The 24,609-nt window shown below is 32.5% G+C and overlaps 2 protein-coding genes across 2 annotated transcripts in view; both read left to right on the top strand.

The window, feature by feature from the left end:
• Nucleotides 1-24,609, top strand: part of LOC143056233 (solute carrier family 35 member F6-like) — a 514,661-nt gene that overhangs the window by 228,201 nt on the left and 261,851 nt on the right. The gene's annotated exons all lie outside the window — the stretch shown is intronic.
• On the top strand, nucleotides 670-15,604 carry LOC143056234 (glycine amidinotransferase, mitochondrial-like). The gene is made up of 8 exons (XM_076229319.1): nucleotides 670-751; nucleotides 5,842-6,006; nucleotides 7,261-7,524; nucleotides 7,851-8,022; nucleotides 9,017-9,182; nucleotides 10,080-10,201; nucleotides 10,881-11,031; nucleotides 15,394-15,604. Exons 2-8 carry the CDS (start codon nucleotides 5,894-5,896, stop codon nucleotides 15,543-15,545), a joined length of 1,140 nt encoding a protein of 379 aa, XP_076085434.1. The 5' UTR covers nucleotides 670-751; nucleotides 5,842-5,893; the 3' UTR covers nucleotides 15,546-15,604.

The following is a 24,609-nucleotide window of genomic DNA, read 5'->3' as shown; positions in this document are numbered from 1 at the left end:
GTCGAATATGTGTCACCCTTAGACAAAATATTAGGAAATTTCAATGGTCAATTATTATATTAAATCAAATCAATTTATTTGAAAGTTAACCTTCAATTATTATATTAAATTAAATCAATTCATTTGAAAGTTCAAATTAGTTCCAAAATGTACGCCGAAAATTTGTCTCCTGATTTGACCCTCAATAAACGATGTCATATATAAAAACTTACGGGTAGCTAGTATATTTATGAAATATGAGTAATGATGAGTTAGTGCTTACATATTAAGCATGGGTCATATTTTAAATATTGTATAAGTATAGGTCAGAATCTTTCTCCAATAAATATTTATATAACCAGAGACATATAATAATTGTATTATATGTCTCTGATATAACTATACTGTAGGTACTGAATTTCAGTGAATGTTATATTAAAATGGGCAAAAATGGCACACCTCTACCAAAAAAATATCGAAGTTATTTGAATAACGGACATGCAGTTCATTATATAACACGTTTAATAATTTTTTTGCGTCCGAAGCGCTTTTCTGGCTTTCAATATTTGGCTACGCGTACCCCTATACCCGCATGCAGGTACGAGCAGACATTGCCCCCACCAAAAACAAAATAGCCAACCGCAAACGTTTCTTTTCTTACTTCCGGTCGAATGTAAATAAAAAACATGTGGTACTACTACCTGACTACAGAGATTGATCGCCAGTATTTTCAAGCATATCTTTTGACACGTTTAAAATATATACTTTAAAGGTATGTTTTCATAATAATCAGCAGAGGGACAAAGAACTCCCCCATATATATGAAACATAAAGAACAACGGTATTGTGTGTGAACAGTAAATGTTACAAATAGTGAAATACGTTCATCATGTACATGTAGTGATGTACCTGCCTTCAAAGAAAACGATAGCCCCCAAATTATTATAGTACAGTGCGATTTCACGAATGGTAAATTATTCTTTTTAACTCAATTAAGTTCTCTAACATGTATAATCTAATCAAAATTCGTTATAACTAATTAAAAAAACAATTTTCATAGCATATTTTAATCAATACAATACAAAGTACAATTGGGACAAAGAGGAATAACTCTATTTAATAACTAACTTTTTATTTAAATATTTAGATACAGATTTAAAAATAATCATGCATTACAATCTAATTCGTCAGCTGTCAGGGGTGATTATTTCATAAAATTGAGAATGGAAATGGGGAATGTGACAAAGAGACAACAACCCAACCATAGGGCGACATACAACACAATGTTTCACATAAGGGAAACAGCTCAATTACAATTACTAATATTGTTAGATTTATAAACAGGTACAGATAGGGGGTGAATAATGACGTAATTAAGTAAAAACTTTTTTTTGTTATGTAATTATATTTGACAAACATATTTTAAGATATAAGATATAAGATTTTATTAATATAAAAATCCAAAATCTGGATTGTCATCAACACATACACAAAGAACAAACAAACAGTAATCATTACAATCAATTATATGTACATAAAATGGTAATATATATTTTCTTTCTTATCTATCTATTTGACTGAGGAGGTACAGTTTTACATCATAGTTATACAATTTATATACTAAATATACTAAATAACGTAAAATAGCTTAAGTTAGTGAACGTCTGAACTTGTACATCTCACTAATACCTTTTATGCAACATTTACTGACATCATAATCGTTACTTCGAAAAATGAGGTGAAATTTTTCTATGTCTGAAAGATTATTGAAAGATGGTAAAATATCTGAAATATTCTGAAAAAATTTAATTCTCAACTCATTGAGTTTGGTACATTTTATGGTGAAGTGTAATTCATCCTCAACTTCAAATTTACATAGAGGGCATATTCTGTTTTCTAAATCAATCTTTCTGTGTCTGCCCTTTTCAATCATAAGGATACTATTACTAATTCTAATTCTCACAAAGTTTGAAATATCAGCTCTGTCTATATCTAATTTTAAAAAGTCTTCCATCTCAAATTTCTTTTTCAAATCTTTGTAAGTTCTTAATTTATTTCCTCTTTTATCAATAATATTTTTTGAAATAGAATGGTCCCAAAATTTTATGAAATCATTTTTCAATTTTTTATATATAGAAACAGTCAAACGATTTTTACTAAATGAATTTTGATTTTCCCAGACATGGTCAAATCCAACTTTTTCAAATAACAATTTCATTTTAATTCTATACCAGTCTTACTTATTATTAAGGTTTGATGAATAAATTTTATTTATTAAGCTATCCGGATTTGAATTGACTATATGATGCCAGTAACCTACACAAAGTTTAGTAGCATCAACAGAGCATAGGATCATACCCAATTCTCCCAAAACTGCTAAATTTGAAGCAGTTTTGTTAACTCTTAAGATATATTTAGCAAATTTAATTTGTACTTTAACAGTGTGATATAAAAAATATCTAGACTCCATGGAAACATTATTTTTCAACAAAGTATCTAAACATAAAACTTCACTACAATAAAGAAGTATAGGTTTAACACATGAATCAAATAATTTAAGATTTGGTAATATATTTAATTTGTCTGAATGCAAAGTTTTATAAATGCAAAATGATGCTTTCCTTGCTTTTTTACATAAGTATTCATTTGCCTTGGTAAAGCTACCTGAAGGTTTAAATAATACTCCAAGATATTTGTATTCTGATGTAATTTCTAATACATAATCTTTGTACTTAAAATTGTGTTTTTTAATTACTCTCCCAGATTTATTGAAAATAATAACCTTTGATTTGTCTATATTTACTGATAAATTCCATGTATCACAATAATTTGATAACTTACTTAAACAATTTTGCAAACCATTTGCAGATTCTGATATCAAAACAATATCATCTGCATACATAAGACAAGATAAATTTACATTAGACATTATTTATTACAGTAGGGTCACATGTGTTGTCAAATATATTAACCATGTCATTTACATATAAGGAAAAAAGAGTTGGACTTAAAATACAGCCTTGTTTTACTCCCACTTTTGATGAAAATGACGTTGTTTCGCCTTCTGTATACTTAATTGAGTATTTAACTTCAACATACATATTTTTCAAAATATTGAAAAAACAGCCTGATAAATTATAACAGGACAATTTATACAATAATGCTTCTCTATTAACTGTATCAAAAGCCTTCTTAAAATCAATAAAACAGACATACAATGATTTAGATAGCTTGAAGGCCTTATCAATAAGACATTTTAAGGTTAAAATATGATCACTAGTTCTACAGTGTTTTTTAAATCCAATTTGTTCACTACAAACAATATTATTTTCCTCAAGAAAATCATCCAACCTGTTTAACAATATTTTAGTATAAAATTTTCCAAAACAACTAGATAATGCAACTCCTCTATAATAAGAGGGGTCATTGAAACAACCACCTTTAAAGATTGGTTTTATAAAATTTTCTCTCCATAAATCAGGGTAGGTTTCACATTTTAATATAGCATTGAAAAAACAGACAAACACCTTAGGATTAATATTACATGTAATTTTTAACATTTCATTCAATATACCATCAGGCCCACTTGCCTTTTCAAACTTCAGCTTCTTTGCTGCCTTCTGTACCTCCTCAGTTGTAACCTCAGAATTTAAAATTTCAATGTTTTGATTTTTGTAAGAAGATGTGTGAGTATCTTCATTTTCATAACTATTTATATGATCTATATTCATTAATTTATTAAAATAATTCAACCATTCCTTTGGGGATATATTACAACTGGGATCATTACTTGCTTTTTCTTTTAATTGATTTACTGACTTCCAAAATTGTGATGGATTCTTGTCTTCAGATTCTAAAATATTTTTTAATAATTTATTTTTAAAAAGTCTATGTTTTTTTCTGGTTAATTTGTTAAATTCCTTTTTATTTAAAGCAACTTTTTGTCTCAAATTTTTGTCCCAAGGATTATTACTTAAATTCCTTGCCAATTGTTTCACATGTCTGTACTTAACTTCACATTCATCATCATACCACAATTTTTTCTTTTTTCTCCTTTTCTGAAAATCTGATTTATTTGACATATTTTTTATATCATTTTTACTTTTTGTTGTAGCACTTATCAAAAAAGAAGAAAATTCAGAAACTTTTTCATTTAATTTTATACCAGAACCTTGCTTATCAAGTGAATTATTAATATTTTCTAGGTCTTTACATAATTTTTCAAAATCAAAATTTAATAAGGTTGACTTAAAAGTAATTTCCTTCCTATCATTCCATCTAATGTTTCTCATACTTTTCTTTAAACAGTCTTGTAAATTTCTATCAGTAACTTGAGATAAAATTTTTACATGTATAGGACAGTGATCAGATAGTATACATGGTATAGGATTGAACTCATCTACCTTAAAACTCACAATGTTTTGTAAAAAATTTGAGTTACAAATGCAATAATCATCAATTGAGGCTCCAATATAATTATGATATGTTGTTTTCCCTATTGAATCACCAATGGTTCTACCATTTAAAATTCTAAGTTGTGCATCAATGCATAAATCAACAATATTCTTTCCATATTCATTTGTGTTTTGATGTATTTCAGTATTACGAAATTTTTGTATATTATCTGCCACATAATTAAGTGGTAAAAAATTGTCAAGAACATGATCTGAGTCATTTACTATAAAATCTTGTTCCCCTTTGTTAATGTGAGCATTTAAATCCCCCATTACCATAATATCTCCCATCAGACTAAATTTTGAAATATCCCTCTCTAATTTTACAAAAATTATTCTATCACAATTTGTCTTTAATGTGTAAGAGGAATTCTTTGGAGAAATGTACACAAAACACAAATATAAATCTTTAGAAAATTTGAAAAACCCTTTGTCTAATTTGAACCAAAGCATATCTTTTTCTGACTTGTCAACCAATTGAATACCATGTATAATACTTCTTTTAATAAAAGTTGCGAGACCACCACTTGGTTTCTTTGATTCATTTATACGACAGTTCATAAAACATTTATAACCTTCATATTGTAAAACATCTTTTGAGTTTGCATGTGTTTCTGCTAGGCATACTATATCAGATTGCATATATTTACTTATATCTCCATCACTCAGTTTACTTGATCTTTGTTTATTTATATTCCTAATAAACCATTTACATTCCAGGAACTTATAGAAATGCATTTTGACACTTTAATGCACATTATTATAAATGAAAATGACCATTTCAACAGTACAGACTTCAGCATATTATCTAGTATCTTAATTAGCCAAGAGTTATCTTTCTTGTTCCATAAATTTTTTTTAATGAGCTTTTCATCAAAGCATCATGCAAATGAAGTCACTGTAGCCGAACAATAATATCCCCCTTAAAATTTCTTCAATTGCACGCAGTGTTTGTATTACATGTATAATGAATGATTACAAAATGTATCTTCCTAATTTTGAAGGACTGTACAGAGTTTTTACAGAGTCCATTAACACCAAGATTATTTTTCAGTTGACATTCTATAATCATGATAATAACGTATTAAGGATGTATTCTTCTGACTTTTCAGTCTCGTTGAAATCTCGTTCTTAGATTATTTCCAAAACATATGATAGAAGTGGAAAATATCAATGCATTTTAAAAATATTATAATCAAACATAACTCTGTGAAAAAATTGTGTATTTACCATGAACGGTTTTTGAATAATCCAGTTTTCAAATTTTACGACCATTCAAGTCAGTATTTTTAGTCAAAATTTTGAGATTATTACATGTATAATGAATGATTACAAAATGTATCTTCCTAATTTTGAAGGACTGTACAGATTTTTAACAGAGTCCATTAACACCAAGATTATTTTTCAGTTGACATTCTATAATCATGATAATAACGTATTAATAGCTAACTGATTCAAAGATGAAAATTGTAAACTCTCACAATGAATGGGATCCTTTAGAAGAAATCATATTGGGAGTACCAGACTTTTGGTGTACACCTCAAAAAGAACCAGGATATCTACCTACTAGCAGGTAAGGAAACTTTTGTGATAATGAAAGATTATCGTTGATCATCTCAATGAGATTGATTTTCTCGCTTGAGCTGGGATGGCGAAAGTGAGAAAAGCAATGAGTTGAGATGACCAATGATAATCTGTTTATTGCTATTTTACTTATGACCATGATCAAGTTCATTTCAATTTCTTAAGCAACGTCATGTGTCTCCTGAGTTTCTAGCGAAAGTTTTCTATCTCAAGTGAGAAGCATGATATGAAAAATTATCACAAATAAATTATAAAGATCAAAGGAAAAATGCATAAAATAGCGATAATCATGTATATCAATTAACTATACTATACAAGAGGGTGGTAAAGAGGGGTACTGTACACGGAAACAAGTGAAATAAATATCGCAAAAACATTGCACGAAAAAATAAAAATTGGGAAAACGAAGCACGAGAAATAAAATCGTTATTATTAAGGAAAAAAGTACCAGAAGTTATTACTCAGCCGTTCTTGGAGATCATGCAGCAATTATTAATGGACATGAAGACCTTGTGGTTACCTTTTAGCATCTGATTAGAAAAAACTATTATTCATAGTAATTTGATGAACTTTATTACATACCAAACATATACAATAGAAATGCAAAAGTAGATGTGTAACAATATACTAATCAAGTTCTATTAGATTACTCAAGTTTCAGAAGGTATTATACTGAACACACTCACTGTTAATAAGTCCCGGTTTACTTTTTAATCAAAATTTTAATGCGGGACACGCACGAGAAATTAAGAGTACCGACACGAAACACGGAAAATAAATAAGAGGAAACACAAAGCATGCACATCAAACCAAACACGAGAAAAAGAGAAATAAAACGTCAAAACACGAAAACACGTAAAATAATTAGAGCAGCAATAAACAAATAAATGAACCAAAATTAAAAGAAAAACCACACACGACTAACAAAGGCTAGAGTTTCCGAATTGGGACTGGTACATGCATGCAGTGGGACTAAACAAGTATTGTGAGATCTCAAGCCTAGCCAACAGAGGGAGAGGAGGCCCAGACCCCCTGGATCTGCCTATCATCTTACCACTGACTATAACAAAGTATATCTACTTATGGAGAGAAGCAATTCCATCACACATATTTGTCTAAAAGTATATATAAATGTTCTGCAATATAAAAGTAATTAACAGTGATTATTGCAGTAGGATTAAATTAAAATATAGGATTGAAATTTGATCTTAATTATTAAATATCATTTCATATATTTTCCAAGAACAGGAAAACAGAGCGATGAATACATACACAAAGCAGCTCTCCAGATTGACAACTTAGAGAGGGTACTTAGATTCCAGTGTAATGTCACAGTCAGGAGACCTGATAAAATTGATTTTACACAACCCGTGAGGACACCGTTCTTTTCAATTGAGCATCAACATGGAGCTTCCTGTCCACGTGACACCCTGCTGGTAATCGGGAATGAAATTATTGAGTCCACTATGATCAGTAGATCTAGATATTTTGAGTCTATGGCATACAGGTAGATATTAGAGTGATAAGCATTGTTTTAACCATGTGTACAACCAAAAACAAAACCCCAAACATTATGCCTAAAATTAGAGGAGGAGAGTTAAAGATACTGTATTATTTTATTTGGAATATTTTCAATTAAAAAAAGGAATTCCATTACCCAGACGATCCATAAGATTCTTACGTTTGTACCTCATTATAAAAAGGGTTTATATATATGAAAAATAACAGCAGTCCTACAATGGCAGAAAAAAAGAACCATAATCTTTATGTATAAAATTGGTATTTTACAATTTTTTGCTCAATACTGTAAAAATAAAAAAAAAAATCTTGCAGGACAATACTGAATGATTATTTTGAGAAGGATAAAGACATGTTATGGACGATGGCTCCCAAGCCCACCATGTCAGAAAACATGTATAATGTAGACGTTCCTTTTGACACAAATTGTCAGGAACGTAAAGACTGGATACAAAATTATAAATATGTAATCAATGAAGCAGAACCGGTAAGTATTTATAAATAAAAAAAAATGAAGGATATCAGACAAAAACTTTTGTGAATACCAATCATGCCAATTTTTATGCATTGATTTTTTTTTATATTTTATTTTATGTTAACTATTTGTCACTGTACAGCCTTCAACAATTAGCCAAATTCATACTAATTTTTTAGCAATTAAAGGCCTTGCATGAGGAATTGTGAAACAATTTAAACAAGAAAACTAACTGCCTGATTGATACTAAAACATTTAAAAAGAAAAACAAATATAGCAGAGAGCAAAAATACACTGAATTACTGGCAACTGACTTGGTAAAGATTGACAATAGTTGAAGACCAATATGGCGATTGATATTTATATAAATGTGTCGTCGGCCTCAAACCTTTTGTTGTCTGGGAGACTATGAGGTTGAAGTCACGCTTTATCGATCAATTTTATTCTACTGCCATTGACAAAACCACATGGATGGCAGACAACACAAACTGTTACCTGCCTACATGTATAGGAAATTATGTTTTACTGCTATTGACCAAACCACATGGATGGCAGACAACACGAACTGTTTCCTGCCTACATGTATAGGAAATTATGTTTTACTGCTATTGACCAAACCACATGGATGGCTGCGACAATACTAACCGTTACCTGCCTACAAGCAAAGGCAAAGTATATAGTCTAAATTATGTTCTATATTTCCGGTAACTAGAAATACTGAAAAGAGGTATACAACACATGTTCATGATGTGTGACAGGATTGTTTCTCTTAGTACAGGTACGTGTAGTTGATACTAATCCAGCCGTCAGCTGCTGAGCTAGTTTAGTTCTTCTTATTACCTTAATCAGTTAGAGCACCAACTTGAAACACAGAGGTACCAAATTACAGTCCCAGATGACTTTTCCTTTTTGTGATAAGAATCATGCTCTCCAGATACACCTGTAAAGTAAAAACTAGACATATTTTATTTTTATATTGTATAATTTTTTTTTTTAATTTTACTAGTGTTTTGACGCTGCTGAAGTTTTGAGACTTGGAAAAGATCTGATTGTGCAGCAGAGCATGACAGCTAATAGAAAAGGCATTGATTGGCTCAGACGTCACATGAAATATCGTGGTTATCGAGTACACGAAGTCCACTTTCCTGGTGATCTGAATCCAGTACATATAGGTTGTACATATTGAAACATATTTAATATATTTTCAATCTAGTCATAAAGAAAACCAATACCTCTTTATTTTTAATATGAATATGTGTCAAGATGATTTCATGACCTTAGAGTTAGTAGTCCACCATTTTTTTTTTACAAATTTACTTTCTCTGACCAAACAAATAAATAAGGAGTTATTGCCCTTTATTTACAATTGTTTGTGCTTTTGGCTGTAATCATGAGAAAACAAAAATAAATAAAAATGTACTTTTTGGAAGATAAAGTGTTGTCCTATAATTGCAATGATTACTCGTTTTTTTAGTACGTGAGCTCTTCAGTGTTAATCACATTTTTTATGTTATTTCTTCATACACAGAACAAATGATACAGGTAGTCATTTCTTATAATTTAATTCTTAGAATATCATGAAAACACGTTTATGAAGTCAAAGCTGAAAAACAAAACAAAGTCAGCTAATCAGGAGACGTGTTACATCCAAAAATAGATTATTCAAAACTGTTGTTGACAAATAGGACTATTGAACTGTAAATATTAAAATGATAATCTTTAATCATTTCCTGAGAGAAGTAATTATTGATTGATGTATTTACGACTACTGTCATAATAAATATTGTAAAGTATAAGTAACAGTTGAGTATGAGAGGTACATGTAACAGGGTAAAAGCTCAATTGATGATTATTAGACTATCAGATAAATTTTACAGTAAACAAAAAATTATGACACTCCCAACAGATGATAAAATGGCATTCACCTGGGGTCCCATGTATTTTATTGAACTTGTCCTTTATAAAATACATTAAGTCTTATCTAATATTTCATGGTTGATTGATTCATGACACACATCGTTAAAGTCTATAAGTTTGTTATTTTATTCTTATTTTCAAAATTGAAATAGACGCATCACTGGTCCCATTAGTACCACCTACCAATGAAAGGAAAGGAATCCTCGTCAACCCTCCAGATCGACCAATCACAAAGGAAGATAAAGACAGAATATTCACAGGTTCATCTTGGGAAGTGAGTATTTATAAGTTAAATTAGTTATTATAATTTCTTATAACCTGCAACACAAGGAACTAAGCAATGCTCTATAAACCACTACTCTGATTTTTGACTTTTTGTCAGATATTCAAAATCATCTTGTTTTTTTTTTATGTTGTGTCAATACAAGTTTTTCCCGCTTACCACAACTTTTCTTATTTATATTCCAATACATATACATTCTTTAGTTTAGAAAGGTGTTTTTTGATATCTGAATATCTTATAAAATCCTTTTTTATGCTGCATTTATTATTGCCCCATTTATGGGCATTATGTTTGTAGGTCTGTGCCTCCGTCCATCTGTTTGTCCGTCCTTCTGTCCAGCTTCAGGTTAAAGTTTTTGGCCAAATTGAATTCCGTCCAACTACAAACTTAGTACACATGTTTTCTACGCATGCTACGGTATGATATTTCTAATTTTAATGCCAAATTAAAGTCTTTACCCTAATATCACGGTACACTAAACAAAGAATGTGGCAGTATGAGTTGGGCAATTGTGTACTATGGATACAATCGTGTTTGTTATTTTTTCAAAGGTTTTGAAAGAAAAAGGGTCTGCTCGAAAAAGCGAGACATAACTGATCCTTCATGCCATCGTCAGTATAGTCAGCTTCCACAAATATATGTTTAAATGAAACATTCCTGTTTTTTCTAGATATTAGATGCTCCATTCCCTAACAGCATGGTTGTACCAGAGTCCTGTGAGTCTAGTGCATGGCTGAGTATTAATCTGTTAATGGTAGGACCAGATAAAGCCATTGTTGAAGAATCTGAATTACCTACCATCAACTTCCTTGAGTCATTAGGTATGATAAGTCTATGTTTATATGCCTGCCATAAAAGACAGGGACAGTAAGTGTTACCATTGACCATCCCTTCCTTCCATCATTAAGTATGATAAGTCTATGTTTACATGCCTGCCATAAAAGACGGGGCCATGTAGTATTACCCTTGACCATCCCTTCCTTCCATCATTAGGTATGATAAGTCTATTTTTATATGCCTGCCATAAAAGACGGGGCCATGTAGTGTTACCCTCGACCATCCCTTCCTTCCATCATTAGGTATGATAAGTCTATGTTTACATGTCTGCCATAAAAGACGGGGCCATGTAGTGTTACCCTTGACCATCCCTTCCTTCCATCATTAGGTATGATAAGTCTATGTTTACATGTCTGCCATTAATGACGGGGACATTAAGTGTTACCCTTGACCATGCCTGCCATAACAGACAGGGACATGTAGTGTTACCCTTGACCATCCCTTCCTTCCATCATTAGGTATGATAAGTCTATGTTTACATGTCTGCCATAAAAGTCAGGGACATGAAGTGTTACCCTTGACCACCCCTTCCTTCCATCATTAGGTATGATAAGTCTATGTTTACATGCCTGCCATAAAAGACTGGACATGTAGTGTTACCCTTGACCATCCCTTCCTTCCATCATTAGGTATGATAAGTCTATGTTTACATGTCTGCCATAAAAGACGGGGACATTAAGTGTTACCCTTGACCATGCCTGCCATAACAGACAGGGACATGTAGTGTTACCCTTGACCATCCCTTCCTTCCATCATTAGGTATGATAAGTCTATGTTTACAAGTCTGCCATAAAAGACGGGGACATTAAGTGTTACCCTTGACCATGCCTGCCATAACAGACTGGGACATGTAGTGTTACCCTTGACCATCCCTTTATTCTATCATTAGGTATGATAAGTCTATGTTTACATGTCTGCCATTAAAGACGGGGACATTAAGTGTTACCCTTGACCATGCCTGCCATAACAGATAGGGACATGTAGTGTTACCCTTGACCATCCCTTCCTTCCATCATTAGGTATGATAAGTCTATGTTTATATGCCTGCAATAAAAGACAGGGACATTAAGTGTTACCCTTGACCATCCCTTTCTTCCATCATTAGGTATGATAAGTCTATGTTTATATGCCTGCAATAAAAGACAGGGACATGTAGTGTTACCCTTGACCATCCCTTCCTTCCATCATTAGGTATGATAAGTCTATGTTTACATGCCTGCCATAACAGACAGGGACATGTAGTGTTACCCTTGACCATCCCTTCCTTCCATCATTAGGTATGATAAGTCTATGTTTACATGTCTGCCATTAAAGACGGGGACATTAAGTGTTACCCTTGACCATGCCTGCCATAACAGACAGGGACATGTAGTGTTACCCTTGACCATCCCTTCCTTCCATCATTAGGTATGATAAGTCTATGTTTACAAGTCTGCCATAAAAGACGGGGACATTAAGTGTTACCCTTGACCATGCCTGCCATAACAGACAGGGACATGTAGTGTTACCCTTGACCATCCCTTCCTTCCATCATTAGGTATGATAAGTCTATGTTTACATGTCTGCCATTAAAGACGGGACATTAAGTGTTACCCTTGACCATGCCTGCCATAACAGATAGGGACATGTAGTGTTACCCTTGACCATCCCTTCCTTCCATCATTATGTATGATAAGTCTATGTTTATATGCCTGCAATAAAAGACAGGGACATTAAGTGTTACCCTTGACCATCCCTTTCTTCCATCATTAGGAATGATAAGTCTATGTTTATATGCCTGCAATAAAAGACAGGGACATGTAGTGTTACCCTTGACCATCCCTTCCTTCCATCATTAGGTATGATAAGTCTATGTTTACATGCCTGCAATAAAAGACAGGGACATTAAGTATTACCCTTGACCATCCCTTCCTTGAGTCATTAGGTATGATAAGTCTATGTTTACATGTCTGCCATAAAAGACAGGGACATGAATTGTTACCCTTGACCATCCCTTCCTTGAGTCATTAGGTATGATAAGTCTATTTGTACATGCCTGCCATAAAATAAACGGACATGAAGTGTTACCCTTGACCATGCCTGCCATAAAAGATGGGGACATTAAGTGTTACCCTTGACCATTAATGTACACATCTTTCCATCTGGCTGGTCATAGGAGACGGGGACATTAATTGCTACCCTTGACCATCTCTTCCTTATATCTTTCCCTCTGGCTGTACCATGTTGAAGCTTGATTATAGTTATCAAAGTTACCAGGATGTTATTCACCACACACACTTTTCATCTACATAGGACTCATCAGTGAAGCTGAGATCAAAACTGTTGTAAAGCCAAACAAGTTCAAAGACATAGAAATATAGGCTCAACGCATTTTGACTGCTTAAATAGAACGAGTGCAGTATAAAATGTTTCGTCTACATAAGACTGATCAGTGACGTTCTGATCAAAACAGTTGTTAAACCAAACAAGTACAAAGTTGAAGAGCATTGAGGACCCAAACTTCCCAAAATTGTGCCAAATATGGCTAAGGTAATCTATTCCTTGAATAAGAAAAGCCTTAGTTTTTTTCGAAAAATGTTTAAGTTTTGTAACAAACAAAATTCCAAAAGGATTAAGCGAGAGCATATTCTTCTATTATTCTGTTTATTTCTAGAGTAGAATATTTTATCTTAAGGTGGTATAGAAGTATACTTGATAGAATTTGTTTATACATTCCCAAAACGAAGTATAGATTGTGATATGTTCAAAACTATAATACAAATTATAAAATAACACATTTTGTATGGTTTTATACAAGAAAAAACACCATTATTTGATTAGATGCTAAACTAAATGATAGAAAATTGAAATACAAGAAGATAGCTTTTAGGAAGTGCTTTGAGAATATCAAAAGAACAGATAGTGTGCCGTACGTTTTTTCCCGGCTAAAATACAAAATAGCAAAATTGCATGTAGATTCCCTCAAAACATGCACCACTAAACATGCTAAATCAGAGTTATATCCCCATAAAATGTCAATTTTAAAAACAAATAAGAATCAAGCAAAAACAATTTGCACTTGTAAAAATATCAATATTTATAGTTAAATTCTTATAATTATTTTTTTTTAAATGAAATTCATATTTATAAGCTAACTTCATTCCTCGTATTATTTTGCCAATTCATTTGCAAAATCAAGACCTTATGTTCTCTGTTTTTTACAATCCAAGATGGTGAGAGACACACTTACCACCTTAAACAGTGGCTGCACTTATCTTACAGTTCAGGGGGAGGGGTAGGGGACGGAACTTGATTATTTATTTGTGAAATTTGGCTTTGACTGCTTCAAAATAGGATAAAATTTCAAATGAAAATGAAAATCTTAGATAGTTGAAAATAAAATAAATGACATATCATATTTATAATAGATATAAAAATATGTGGTATATAAAGGCAACAGTAGTATACCGCTGTTCAAAACTCATAAATTCATGGACAAAAAACAAAATCGGGGTAACAAACTAAAACCGAGGGAAACGCATTAAATATAAGAGGAGAACAACGACATAACACTAAAATGTAACACACATAGACAAAATCCCACGAGAATAACAAATATAACATATATATATAACATCAAAACCAAATACATGAATTAGGGATAGACAAGTACCGTGACACGTCTTATCGCAATGTGAATTTACACTCAAAAATAAGAGAAAACAAACGACACAACGTTATAATGTAATGCCAATAAGGCAATTCTCCATCCAAATCACAATTTATAAAAGTGAAACATTATAGGTCAAAGTACGGTTTTCAACATGAAGCCTTGGATCACAAAAAACAGCAAGCTATAAAGAGCCCCCAAAAAGACTAGTGTAAAACCATTCAAACGGGAAAACCATTATTACCGGTTTTTTTTTTTAAACGAGGAATGAGAAACACTTATGAACCACAAAAAAAAAGACATTTACAGAACATCAGAGTCCTGAACAATTGCAGAGGATTTAAACATTTTAATAGGTACCAACCTTCACCCTTATCGGAAACAATAGTGTAACATCAAAACATAGAAAGCGACAGTGTAAAATATTAATTGAAATGGCTAAACTCAATCAAAAGACATAGTATAAACACAAGTGAACATACACTAAACAAATACATTTAATATTCTTTATTAACGTTAGTTATTATATAAAAATAGTTATTTTTGAAGTTCATTAAAAATTTGAGGTGTCAAATGAATCAGTTTTCCATACAGAAATTATTTCAAATTACTTAATCTCAATATATTTCATATTAAATGCATATATTTGTAAACAATTAAGCGTTTTAAGATTGATTAATATTTATATATATTTCAGGTATTAAATGTATCCGTGTACCATACAGAGATTCTTACAGATTTGGTGGTAGCATTCACTGCCAGACTTCAGATGTTCGACGTATTGGTGAATGTCACAATTACTTTCCAAATATGGACAGCAATGAAAATCAAACAACCACAAACAGCTGAAATTTTACACATTCATGTCTGTTTTATCAACTTTTATATCAAAGCATAATAAACATGGGTTTAAGGATATTATTATTTCTTTTTTTCTGTAATGAAACTGACTTTGTAGTGTATTTGTACATGCTCTTTTGTTCCGACGTTGGAAAGTTCCAGGCGGAAAGAACTAACTAGCCCGGAGGAACTTATTAACTAGTTACTTTGTTCTTCCTCTGGTTTAAAAGTTCCACCGGAACAAAGTGACTAGTTGAAAAGTTCCAACGGAACATATCAACTAGTTAGAAAGTTCCTTATTGCCAAATTAGTCAAAACCAGAACTAACAAACTAGCCCAAAAGTTCCAACGGAACATATCAACCAGTTACATAGTTCCATTTGGAGAATTGATGCAGGAGGGGGTTATTCTTCCCTCTCTTGAGGGTACTATGAAAACTAAATTTGCAAGATAATGCAACTTATTCCGTTTTATGTGAGCTATGAAATACAACTTAAATTTTGCTGAGGGAGTTTGTTCTTCCCCCTCAGTACATCAAAATTTAAAAACATTTTCATTATTTCCCCAAAAGTTAAGTTCCATGTCCCTTTTCCCCAAAGAAACCCCTTTCAGTGCAATGGGTATTATTGTAAATTAATGCTTTGCTCTTATATATACTGATACTCATTCTTCCCCCTCTTTCTACAAAAAGGACGAAATATGGTATATTCGGAACGATGTAACTAGTTGTTCTGTTCCGCAAGAACTATTCAACTATCTACATTGTTCCGGGTCTTTTCAACTAGCTCCTTTTTCTGGAAATTTTCAACTGCACTTGGAATAAAACAACTAGTTGGAAAGTTCCATCGGAACAAAATAACTAGTTGAAAAGTTCCGACGGAACAAAGTAACTGACGGAACATAGTGGCTGTTACATATTTATATGGTGTATAATGTTCTCCTGAAGAAACAATTCAAACGAGAAGACCAATGGCTTAATTAGTACGAAAACAGTTTATGACAAACAATATGACAGAAAAAGACCAACGCACGATATAAAGATGTGGTATAAGTGCCATGCAGTGAAACAACTCTCCATCAAAGTAAACCATAATAGGTCAAAGTACAGTCTTCAACATGGAACATTGGCTCATTCTGAACAGCAAGCTATAAAAGGCCCAAAAAATTACTAGTGCAATTTAAAAACATTCAAAGGGGAAAACCAAAGGTCTAGTCTATATAAATTAAAAAAAAACAACAAGAAACACTTATGATCCACATCAACTAAAGACAGCTTCTGAACATCAGATTCCTGACTTAGGAGAGGTGCCAACAATATTGCAGCGGGTTTAAACGTTTTAATGGTACCAACCATTTACCTGTATCATTCTTATCTGAAACAATAGTTTAACATTACAACAGTTCATTTCAGTTTCTTGATATTCCTCCATTAGTTGTGGAGCACTACCAAAAGGGTATAGTTTTAGCAACTATGTACACCTTAAAACATAAGGAAACAAATAATTATATACAGATGACTGAATTTGGTTATAATAATCACTAAATGATAAATATCATAATTAATTCATAGGATTGTCATCATAAAGTTTTAAAAGATATATAATAATTCATATGTGCTGGGTTGTAAGAAAATTTTAAGAGACAACTGCATATATTTACAAATAAGAATTAAAATGGTCTCAAATAAAAATTACTTATAATTATTAGTTAAGAGTGCTATAAATACATCGGGAACTATAATGAAAATTATATTTTATAAGACTTATGTAAAATGGTTGGGGTTTGGAAAAATTTAAGCTAATATATATACATAAATTTTCTTCACAGTTTAATTTGCTATATGGGGATCTTGTCATTATTCTTTAAATTATAACTGATATCTTACAATTTTAAAAAGAGAAGATTTATTTTTATATACATGTACTTATAAGTCATAAAATAGTAAGATGATATACTATTTGTAATGAACTGTTTTATTTTAAAAAGTTTGCTTATACTGTACTTGTGATTAAGTTTTTTATCCTTTTTGTGCGCAGCATGTGCATCTCATAACACATATTTCTAGCCAGAGTTTCAATGCTTTCATACACAGTTGAGTAACAGTTTATGTCTTTGCTAGTACAGTCCATTATGAGCTGCAGTAAATTCCCTTGTTGTATGATCTTCTTGTATGTTGAGAGGTATCAATTTCATCCATTGTCTGTTCAATTTTTGAGAAGTATTTAGATCTAATTTGCTCTAATTCTTTGCAGTGTAGAATAAAATGTTCTAGATCTTCATTTCCCTGTTCACAGATTGTACACATCGGGTTAACTTTCGGATCGAACTTAGCTCTTTTGGCTTGGAATATGTACGTTTGAGTACTTATTCTTGCTTTTATTTCTCCTACCTTTACATCTTTACTATTGTTTTTTACACTTTTCCATATATTGTGAGCTTCATTTAATAGATTGTTCTGTATCTCTATGTATTTAAGTGATGTTTTTTCCATTTTTTCATTATGACATTCATTTTCCCAGTATTCCTTGATCTTTATTCCTACTAGTCTTTTCCATTCGATTTTATTCAGTGGATTTTCTATGTAGTAGCTGCTAGATTTCAAATTGTATTTTGATAGAGTTTTTTCTACTCTGTTGATAAAGTCTTTTCCTCTTTGGTCTGAAAATGCTATTTGTCGGCGCAGAATTTCACATTCTATGGTTCCTGAATTTCGAACAATATTCATGAAGAAGGTAAGTACATTTTTGTCTAATGTGATGGCAATAGGTTCTGCTCCTACCAGGGTATAGACAGCCATATTTGCTGTATCATTTGGAAGCCCTTGAATTTGTCGGAGGATTTTTCTCTCTGCCAGTTCTAGCATATCCTTTTCTTTTGCAAGTAGGTTCATCACCTCAAGTCCGTATATGCTTCTTGGTACTGCATATGTTCTTCATAGCTTGTATGCGACCACGGGTGAGAATCCCCTTCTGACATGTAACACAGCTCCAAGAAGGCTGTATATTGTTGCCCCACCGGTTCTTATTCTTTCTGAGATATTTGCACGGTTTTGCTCGTTTCTTTTGATACCTAGATGTTTGGTTTCATTGGTTATATTCATGTCATTGTCTTCAAATTGCAATATTGATATGTTTGAGCCTTTTGCATTGTATAGAACAGCTTCAGATTTAGTTGGATTGATTTTGACTAGATCTCTGCTTGTATGGTGTTGCACTATGTCTAATATTCCTTGTGCATCTGCAGTACTATTTGTCAGGACAGCAATGTCATCGGCACATGTTGGTGCAGGGACTTGTATATCACCAAAACATGCTCCAAGTCCACTTTTTAATATGCTATCCAGTATGACGTTGTTGTAGCATTTATATAGTGTTGTAGATAGTTTTGCACCTAGTTGAATTCCTTGTAGCACCATTACATCTTCTGTACATTGCCCTTCCCATTTAACCTTAATGCTCCTTCCTTTATACAAGTTTCTCAGTAATATCCAGAGTTTTCCTTTTATTCCATAATGGTACAGTTTGTTGAATAGTATTTCATGGTTTAGCTTGTCAAATGCCTTTTCTGCATCAAGAGTTATTAAGACAAGCAGTATCTTTAACTTCTTACTTTCTTCGATTGCTTCTGATGTGAGGAATGCTGCACATAGTGATGATACTCCTTCTGTAAAGCCTCTTTGCAGGGAGTTTTGTATGTTGTTAAATACAGAGTCAACTCTATCCTTCAATATACTTTGTAATATTTTTGCAAAGGTTTTAGTTACAGTTATTCCATTGTAGCTAGATGGTAATGTTTTGTCTTTTTCTTTCTTTAAGATTGGTGTTAGAATCCCTGTCTTTAGGAAGATTGGTACATCCAAATATGTTAAGATTAAATTTAGCAGATGTACTATAAAGGGAGTTAACTCTTCCATCCCATGTTTGTAGTGTTCTGCCGAAATTCCATCTTCATCGGGTGCTTTTCCTGCTTTAAGTTTTTCTATAGCTATATTTACTTCCTTTACATTAACAAGATCTATGCCTTGACCTTTTTCCCTTTCTATGGATTCTATTATATTGTTTTGTATTTCTAATAGCTCTAGTTTTTCAGTGTCAAAATGTTCCTCTATTGTTGGTGTAGCTAGTTGTTGGAAATGTTCTTGCCAGATGTTCATTATGCTTGGTCCATCTTCTGCAGTCTTTTCATTTAGTTTCAGTTACTTGGTATTAGTAAGTGGTGTTTTTCTTTGCATGTTGATAAGCTTGTAAAAAAGTTTTGTATCTGCATTTGAAGCTTTCATAATTTTTCCCGCTGTTGATTCTCTCTGCGAAGCATAGGCTTGTCTTTGTGCTTTTCGAAGTATTCTCTTTGCAGCTGTCATTTTGATTTTGAGCTCATTACTTCTTTCTTGAGGTGCTCCATGTTGCCTCCATACTTTATATGCATTTTTTTATTGCTTTGATGCCTTATCTATTTGGTCATTCCATATCGCCTTTCCCTTTGATTTGATTTTGATTTTTCTTTATACTTTGGGATTGCTGCTTCTCCGGCTTTATGTAGCAATTTTTCTAGATTTCTTATATCTTGCTCAATGATTCCTTTTGATTTTTGCATGAGTTTTGGTAGATCTTTATTAATGACTTTCTTATAAATTTGATGGTCGCAGTCAGTCCATTTAGGTTTTGCTATGATATATAGTTGTTGCTTTTTCCCTGACTTTTTTCAGTTGACTATTCAGTGTCAAGATAACAGGTACATGGTCCGAGGTATTCTCTGGGTCAGTATCAAGGACATCAATTTGTCTGATTTTGTTAATGATTTCTGAGTTACTTTTGAAGAGGAAGTAATCAATTTGTCCTTTCGACATACCATTCTGGTGATAAAATGTCTCTTTTACTGGGCATTTCTCAGTATTTCCTATACATCTTTCCTTGCAGAATGTCTTTAGGATTTTATCATGAGGTGTCGAGCTTCTATCAAGTGACCCGTTCATGTCTCCACATACTATAATTCCGTGTGTGTCTTTATAGTTCTCTATCATTTTATCAATTTGAGCCAATGTGTCTTTGTATTCGATGTCTGCATTTTTGCTATCTGATGGCATATATACATTTATAAGACATATTGGTTTGTCTCCTTGTTGAATATGTATGGCTTGTATTCTATTTCCACCGTCTATCAGTTCCTTTATATTTTCATTAATTTCTTTTTTCCAGATTATGGCTACTCCACCATATCCCCTTTTCATTGATACGTTGAAATCAGGGTCGTCATTATCATCAACACTTTTAGCTATGTATCCGCTATTTTCAGTAATTTCAGCTATGATTTTCTTTTCCGCATTAAAAAGCCAGTGTTCTTGAATGCATAACACATGTACATCCCTTAACAAGTTTTTGATATAGAGGGCGTTTGATTTCACATTTTGTACATTGAGTGTACCTATAATGATATCCTCCCTTTTATCTTGTTTGATCGGCCGCTGCCTAAAAAATGATTTGGTTTTTTTCTATTCCCATCTTCTTTTGCTTCTAGATTGTCAGCCTGAACTAGTCCCTTTAGATGCTTAGGACCACCAAAATTGGCCCCCCTTTGAGAGGGGAACTTCTGATGGCAGTCCGCTTCCAGCGGGGCGTCCCCACTAGAAGCCGTTGTTATAAGACCAGTTCTGGGCGTGACATCTACTTGATGGCTTACTTCTGTATGTGCTTTGACTTCATCATTTTTTGCGGCAGCTGAATTTGTCAGATTGATGGTCATTCTAGCTTCTTCTGTTGGTTCTTTGTCTATTTGGATAATATTATCAGCCTGATTTGTTAGCTGTTGCAATTGTTTTTGTCCTTCAATTTCTTCTGCATGACTTTGTTTAGCTATTACTGGCATGCTTGTTCTTTGGTCATAAAATCTTTTATTGATGTTCCTTTGACTTTGTTCCTTTCTGCTTGTCTGTTGTTGACTATATCCTTGGTGGTGATTTATATTTTGTGGTATAGGTTGTGCAGTCATCCTATATTGTTGTCTGTATAAATGTGCATTTTGTATCATGTTAGTGTTGATACTGCCAGTTGGTACATGTATACTTCTATAGCCAGGGTAATGGTGGCTACTTTGACTATTTACAGGTATAGCTTAGGTCTCTATTTTCCATTTCTAGTCGGAAGTTGTTCAGCATCATATCGACTTTGTTTATAGTCTGTTCCTGCGAATTGTTGCTACAGCCACAATTTGGCTGGTAGGTTTTTAAGTTACTTTTGTCAATAGTGCTTTCTTCTGATTGCATCCTAAGTAGATTGATTGTATTTCTATAGTCTCTATTGGTATCTTCCATTATGACTAGTCTTGCTCTGCATTGTGCTAATTGATCTTCAAGCTGTTGAGTAGTTTCATTTATATTTTTGCACTTATATTGCCTTTTCGGTTTTGTCTTGATGTGTTTTGGCTCATCTACATTTTCTATTTGTACATTCCTGCTGTTCTGTACCATTTGGTTATGCTGTTTGTATGAAACCGTTTTGTTCATTTCTAGCATGTCTAGTACTTCTGTGTTAGAATTTCCTGTTTCTTCTTCCGTGATCTGTGTTCTAGTTGGACACTAGAAAGACACTCTATAAAATATCAATTGAAATGGCTTAACTCAATTAAAAGAGTAAGACTTTTCCAACTATTTTTTGTCACATTACTGAGTCAAAAAACGAGACGTATACATGAATGTTGTTTCCGGCATCGGGGGCATAAGCAGCGTCGTCGTCAAATAATGTATTAGTTAGTGATAAGGTCTGGTTAATGGTGAACCACAAGTGGTAGGTCAATGATATATGGTATACAGTTATAACGATCAGCATTCACTGGGGTAAAGCTGATGACCGTAACTGCATTCACGGTCATCCCAAGATGTCGGATGAAAAATTAGGTCAGTTTCTGTATTGTCTGTTAAAGTGTTTCTATATCATTTTCTTTACAAATCATACATTGAAACGATGTAAATTTATAAAAGAATCACTCGGAAATCACTAATTACTTCCGAGAAATGTGCATGAAACGGGAAATTCGATTTGAAAAAATCGCCAAGATGACCGTAAATCACAATCGAGATGACCGTAACAGAATCAGAGATTCATAACAAGGCTGACCGTAACTGCTTTTAAGATGACCATAATTTGTAAATGATGACCGTAACTTTTAAAGGATGACCCTCAATTCTAAGAAATATCCGTATTTATATAACTATCTTTTTATATCAAATGATTAATCGTGTTGGTATACACATATTAATATGAGAGTTTTATCCTATAGGTAGAAGAAAATAAGACGTGCTTCAAATGCAAAGATTACCATATGTATTTTTTTTACAGTAGAGGGTTTAATTTTTAAAATGAATTTGACAAAAGACATGCAAATGAACAGGAAGGGAAAAAATGCTACAAAAGCGCGATAAAATGACACCTTACAAGCATAATGAAAAAAATGCGGTGCACAGCCTTCAACTGCTCGACAAAAGATTTGTTTTTGTTTCTGGGATTCCTTTAAAAGACATATAATAAATACACATTTTTAAAAATGCCAAAAATTTGCATGTACACCCATTGATATTATATCGTCTTTCATTTTGTCATGCAAATAAAATAACAGAAACATTTTGAAAATATCATTCGAATAAACTAGTGAAGGTGAGCTCCAGTAGATCCTTAAAATAGTATTGGACGAAAGGCGTATCACAAGGCGGAACGTTGTCAATTTGTATATATACAGAAATGTTATTCATACAGTCAGGATTCTACTTCTTCAAAATTATCTCCCCATTACGCCAGTTCATGCTCACAATCGTAGAAATGGAAGCCATTGTAGGGATGACGCTCTGCCAATTTTGCTCTTGAAAACTGATAAATTTATCCACATAGCACCATTACGATTGATCGTTATATGTCAGTTATATTTTAAAAGACAAATGTATCTACTAGCTAATGAGCATTAGTTAATGATCTTTTCTGCATTGATTCAACTTAAAAATATTGTCTGTTCGGATGTCAGATGGAATTTTTGAAAATTCTTAAGCATTTAAAAAAATTCTTATTAAATATTTCGTGGAAGGGCAGACTAAACATTTTCAGTATTTGAAGATTATGAACCCTAGTTATCACACACAAGAAAATCATATTTTTTCGAAGATATCCATTTTCATCATCCAAATTAAAAGACTGTCGTCAAGTACTTTTAGAAAAAATAGCTATTCGAACACACCTACTCTGTTTTTGTGATTCTTTAGATAGGTATCTCACTTGACCCATATATTTCATCTTTTCGTACTGTCATTTGTTTACGTTATAAAGTCAACTTGTAGCTTTGTTATATAATAATGATAGAATCTGAAGCGAGATGCTATATAAAATACTCTTGCTTTGTACATTTTAAAGACAAAATATACACCCCAAACATGCCCTAACATAAAAAGGTGCACTCGATTTTTCTCGTTTCGATACAATCGTTACCTGTTTTGGGGAATTTTTTCTTGATTCACATAATGGAAGGACAGACACGAAAATTTCTGAACTAAAAGATTGATATGTTCTCCGTCCGTGATAAAAAAAAATCGGAGGTTATGCATTTTCTACATCCAACTTATAGATACTATATATAAAAAAGAAGATGTGGTATTATTGCCAATGAGACAACTATCAAGAAAAGACCAAAATGACACAAACATTAACAACTATAGGTAACCGTAAGGCCTTCAACAATGAGCAAAGCCCATACTGCATAGTCAGCTATAAAAGGCCCCGATAAGAACCATGTCGTCGACTTGATATCTTATTGTTTTGCATTACTATGTAATAGATACATTGAAAACTTATGCAAATGGTGTTTTTAAAATAAGAAAATTGTCGTTTTATTTGTTTCTATTAACTTTTTAAAATTGTGTTACTATATCAAACATTACAGTTAACATTGATCGCTTTCTCGATAAACACAGAGCTTCGATTCTTTTGTTCTATTTCAAAAGTGTTTCCGCCTGCATATATCAAGACAAATTAAGATTTTAATCTGCTTCCTCTGGAACCATACACATGGGCTCGATTACCAAATATTCGTATGTATT

Source organism: Mytilus galloprovincialis, chromosome 13 (assembly GCF_965363235.1).
Source record: "Mytilus galloprovincialis chromosome 13, xbMytGall1.hap1.1, whole genome shotgun sequence".
NCBI lineage: Eukaryota > Metazoa > Mollusca > Bivalvia > Mytilida > Mytilidae > Mytilus > Mytilus galloprovincialis.
Note: the sequence above shows the minus strand (reverse complement) of the source record. Positions and strands in the feature narration are given on the sequence as shown.

Excerpts from the sequence above, each read along its gene's own strand:
- LOC143056234 (XM_076229319.1), top strand. The coding sequence starts at position 5,894 with ATGAAAATTGTAAACTCTCACAATGAATGGGATCCTTTAGAAGAAATC. Across the intron at positions 6,007-7,260 it reads GGATATCTACCTACTAGCAG|AACAGGAAAACAGAGCGATG; the intron begins GTAAGGAAACTT and ends ATATTTTCCAAG. Across the intron at positions 9,183-10,079 it reads TCTGAATCCAGTACATATAG|ACGCATCACTGGTCCCATTA; the intron begins GTTGTACATATT and ends AAATTGAAATAG.